At 53.3% G+C, this 4,522-nt stretch overlaps 1 protein-coding gene across 1 annotated transcript in view; it reads left to right on the top strand.

Annotated features, from left to right (window-relative positions):
• POLR2A (RNA polymerase II subunit A) overlaps positions 1-1,420 on the top strand; it is a 22,687-nt gene extending 21,267 nt beyond the window's left edge. The window contains 2 exon segments of the mRNA XM_077746905.1: positions 1-664; positions 667-1,420. The exon segment at positions 1-664 is cut by the window's left edge and continues 4 nt beyond it. Coding sequence (XP_077603031.1) covers positions 1-664; positions 667-989 — 987 coding nt within the window. The 3' untranslated portion in view covers positions 990-1,420.
• The last annotated feature ends 3,102 nt before the right edge of the window (positions 1,421-4,522 follow it).

Below are 4,522 nucleotides of genomic sequence, written 5' to 3'. Positions count from 1 at the left end.
GCCATGTCTCCCACCTCCTCCCCCACGTCTCCAGCCTACGAGCCTCGCTCCCCCGGGGGCTACACACCCCAGAGCCCCTCGTACTCGCCCACCTCGCCCTCCTACTCGCCCACCTCGCCCTCCTACTCGCCCACCAGTCCCAACTACTCCCCGACTTCCCCCAGCTACTCCCCGACTTCCCCCAGCTACTCCCCGACCTCTCCCAGCTACTCCCCGACCTCTCCCAGCTACTCCCCGACCTCTCCCAGCTACTCCCCGACCTCTCCCAGCTACTCCCCGACTTCCCCCAGCTNTCCCACCTCCCCCAGCTACTCCCCCACATCCCCAAGCTACTCTCCAACATCCCCGAGTTACTCCCCAACTAGCCCTAACTACTCTCCGACCAGTCCCAATTATACCCCAACGTCCCCCAGCTACAGCCCGACGTCACCCAGCTACTCCCCGACGAGCCCCAACTACACGCCGACGAGCCCTAACTACAGCCCGACCTCTCCCAGCTACTCTCCGACTTCACCCAGCTACTCCCCGACCTCGCCAAGCTACTCCCCGTCCAGCCCACGATACACACCGCAGTCTCCGACCTACACCCCGAGCTCCCCCAGCTACAGCCCGAGCTCCCCCAGCTACAGCCCCACCTCGCCCAAGTACACCCCCACCAGTCCCTCCTNCCCAAGTACTCGCCCACCAGCCCCAAGTACTCGCCCACCAGCCCCACCTACTCGCCCACCACCCCAAAATACTCCCCGACGTCCCCTACTTACTCGCCGACCTCTCCAGTCTATACCCCAACCTCCCCCAAGTACTCGCCTACTAGCCCCACCTACTCGCCCACTTCCCCCAAGTACTCGCCCACCAGCCCCACCTACTCGCCCACGTCCCCCAAAGGCTCCACCTACTCGCCCACCTCCCCCGGCTACTCGCCCACCAGCCCCACCTACAGCCTCACCAGCCCGGCCATCAGCCCAGACGACAGTGATGAGGAGAACTGAGGGTGAGCCGGGCGTGGCAGCCGGGGCGTAGGGCGGCCCAGGGGGTGGCCTCGCGGGGCGCAGGCCCCCAGCCCGCCTTCCGTGTACATAGTTCCTGTGACAAAGTTCCCCGTTGACGTCCCGGCCCTGTTCACGCCGGGGCTTCTTGTCCTGTTCTCCGCCTGTGCTGCCCCGGATCCCACGCGCCTGGCTCCGCGGGTCTTCGCCCCCTGCCCCCCGGGCCCGTCCCCGAGTCCAGGATCCCTCCTTGCCTGTGGCTTGACTGGGGGCAGAGGGTATTTTAACTTCTTAGGGGTAGTTCCTGCTCTGGGTCGGCACACCTGACCCTTGGGAAGAGCGAAGCTGAAGCTGCCTTTCGTCTGTTATTTTATTTTTTTGAAGTTTAAATAAAGTTTACTAATTTTGGCCAAAAGTGTGTTACATTGCGTGCGTTACCGGGAGGCAGGCGTGCCTGGCCCGCTCCCCGCACTTCCAGCTGCCCCACAGTGGGGTTGGAGGTGAGCCGAGCCCCGCCCAGGCCGGGCAGGGGTGCGGAGGCGCCCGCGGAGGGTGCACTTACTCTCTGCATGGGCACCTGCCACGCGCCGCGTGTTGCTGCTTAATAGTTTGGTGGCCAGACAGGTGCGGCCCTTGCCTGGCGTTAAAGCAGGTCCACGGAACAGCTGTCACCCGTCTTCCTCTCCTGATGTGGAATCTGGAAAAGTTCGGAAAGTCGCGCGCCACACAAGCAGGAAACTTCTCGCCCTTCACGCCGCCACCAGGAGGCACATTTTCTTCTGGTATTTTCCCTCCACAATTCCCCAGTCACTACTGACCAGTTTTTGTTTTGGCCTCGAACCAACAATGAAAAATTCTGCACCTATAGTATGTTTGAAAGCTAAATAAAAGGATTTGGGGATAATTTGGTTTTTTTGGCTACTTCATATTTTCCTTCATTAGTTACTTGTTCAATTTGGATTATCAACTTTTCTCCGTCCACTGCAAGTTATTTCTGCTTCACTTTGGATGTTTTTAATTCGTTAAAAACACTTTTTTTGATGTTTTATTTTTGAGAGCGTGAGCAGGGAAGGGGCAGAGAGAGGGAGACACAGAATCTGAAGCAGCTCCAGGCTCTGAGCTAGTTGTCAGCACAGAGCCTGACGCGGGGCTCAAACCCACGAACCGTGAGATCATGACCTGAGCCAAAGCTGGACGCTCAGCCAACTGAGCCGCCCAGGCGCCCCAGAAATGACTTGTTTTTATGAAAAGGGTAGATGTTTATTATAAAAGACCCAAGCACTGTAGGAAGAAACAAATACCAAATCTTCCCAAATCTCACCACCGAGAACTGCATGCCAACACTTGGTGAATGTCATTGCAGACACCTCTTACGTCGTATAGAGCGGTAGAAGGTTGTACAGAAATCATCGGAGAACACGGTTGCTTACATACCGTTTGGAGCTGAGCCGCCATAACCACACCGTAGACTGGCTTATCAACAGGTATTTCTCGAAACAGCTCTGGAGGCTGGGAAATCCAAGATCAAGGCAACTGGCAGACGTGGTCCCCAGTGAGGGTTCAGAGATGGCCGGCTTCCTGCTGTGTCTTCATGCTCAGAAGGGTAAGGGAGCTCTTGGGGGTTCTTTGATCAGGACACTCATCCCATTGGTGAGGGCGGCACCCTCATGACCTAAGCACCTCCCCAAAGCCCCACCTCCAGATGCCATTAGGGATTCGTTTTCAAGGTGGGAATTTGGGGCAAACATTCAGTACATAGCACGTACTGTTTAACAAGTGCAATAATTTTCAAGAAGGAAACAGTACAGTGAATTCATACATCTGCGGAAATCGCTGCTATTTCTCCATGAGAAATATTCCTAAAAGTTCCCTCACTATTAACATACACGTGAAAACAAAACAAATGAATAAACGAAAGGCAGAATCAGACCCATAAATACCAAGACCCAATGTGGTTGCCAGAAGGGGTGAGGAAGGGGGGATGGGTGGAGGGGAGTTGGGGGGGGTCCATCCAGGCTTCCAGTTCTGGAGTGAAGAACTGATGGGGGATGAAAAGCAGCGCAGGGATTCTAGTCCACGGTCTCCTGTGGTGGCGGGAGGCAGCCACGCTTGCGGTGACAATGAGATGATGTATAGACACCTGCCCTCTGGCTGTGCACCTGACTTCAGTGGAACACTGTCGACTGTGCTTTAATTGAAAAAAGGAAACGGGGCGCCTAGATGGCTCAGTCGGTTAAGCTCCGACTTCAGCCGAGGTCATGATCTCACGGTTCATGAGTTCGAGCCCCGAGTCAGGCTCTTCAGATCCTATGCCCCTCCCCCATGCTCGCTCTCATGCTCTCTCAAAAATAAACATAAAAATATTTTTTTTAGGTAAAATATATTATGAAAACTACTGAGAAGTTGATAAGTTAGGTTATTTTTTAAAACGTTGAAAGTGTAGGTAGTATGGATTGATATCTATGGTATCGTGTTCCCCCCTTTTGGGTTTTGTTTGTTTTATTTTATTTACTTTTATCTTTTAATGACCTATTTCTGAGAGAGAGACAGTGAGCAGGGGAGGGTCAGAGAGAGAGAGAGGGAGAGACAGAATCTGAAGCAGGCTCCAGGCTCTGAGCTGTCAGCGCAGAGCCCGACGTGAGGCTCGAATCCACGAACTGCAAGATCATGACCTGAGCCCAAGTCGGACGCTTAACCGACTGAGCCACCCAGGCGCCCCTATTTTTAAGTGCCTTAAAAGAGGCATTTTATCTGTTTTGTCCACCTGTGTATACCCCAACTCTGTTTGGGGAATTGGATCTTGGTGTCCCTTATACTGTTCCTGCCGTAGCATGGCCTTTTCTCTTCCTCGGAAATAACCGTAATCTTGCATTTTGCCTTGTTTTTTGTTTTCTCGTGATGGGCTACCGTGCACACATCCTTAAGAACATTATTTCATGTATTTGAACTTCATATTAATGAAATCACATTGTATGACATGTGACATGTTTCTTTTAAGTTTCGGGGAATCATCCTGTTGAGGTTTATAGTTGCTCATTCATTTTTACTATCAAATACACCTTACGATGCGGTTTAAAGATAGACCCCAGGGTGCCTGGGTGGCTCCGTCAGTTAAGTGTCCCACCCTCGGTTTCAACTGTGGTCGTGGTCTCACGGTTGTGAGATTCAGCCCCACATCGGGCTCTGTGCTGACAGCGTGGAGCCTGCTTGGGATTCTCTCCCTTCCCCGCTTTCCGCCCCTCCCCCACTCACCCTCTCACGCTCTCTCTCTCCCCCTCTCTCAAAATAAATAAACTTTAAAAAAAATTTAAAAAGGGGCACCTGGGTGCCTCAATTGGTAAAGCGTCCGACTCAGGCTCAGGTCATGATCTCACGGTTCTTGAGGTTGAGCCGAGTCAGGCTCTGTGCTGACAACTCAGAGCCTGGAGCCTGCTTCGGATTCTGTGTGTGTGTGTGTGTCTCTCTCTCTGCCCCTCCCCTGCTCGTGCTCTGTCTGTCTGTCTCTCTCTCAAAAACAAACATTAAAAAAAGAATAA

Source organism: Crocuta crocuta, unplaced genomic scaffold (assembly GCF_008692635.1).
Source record: "Crocuta crocuta isolate KB4526 unplaced genomic scaffold, BGI_CrCroc_1.0 scaffold139, whole genome shotgun sequence".
Lineage (NCBI taxonomy): Eukaryota > Metazoa > Chordata > Mammalia > Carnivora > Hyaenidae > Crocuta > Crocuta crocuta.
The sequence above is the reverse complement of the archived record's forward strand: the minus strand, read 5'-3'. Positions and strand labels throughout refer to the sequence as shown.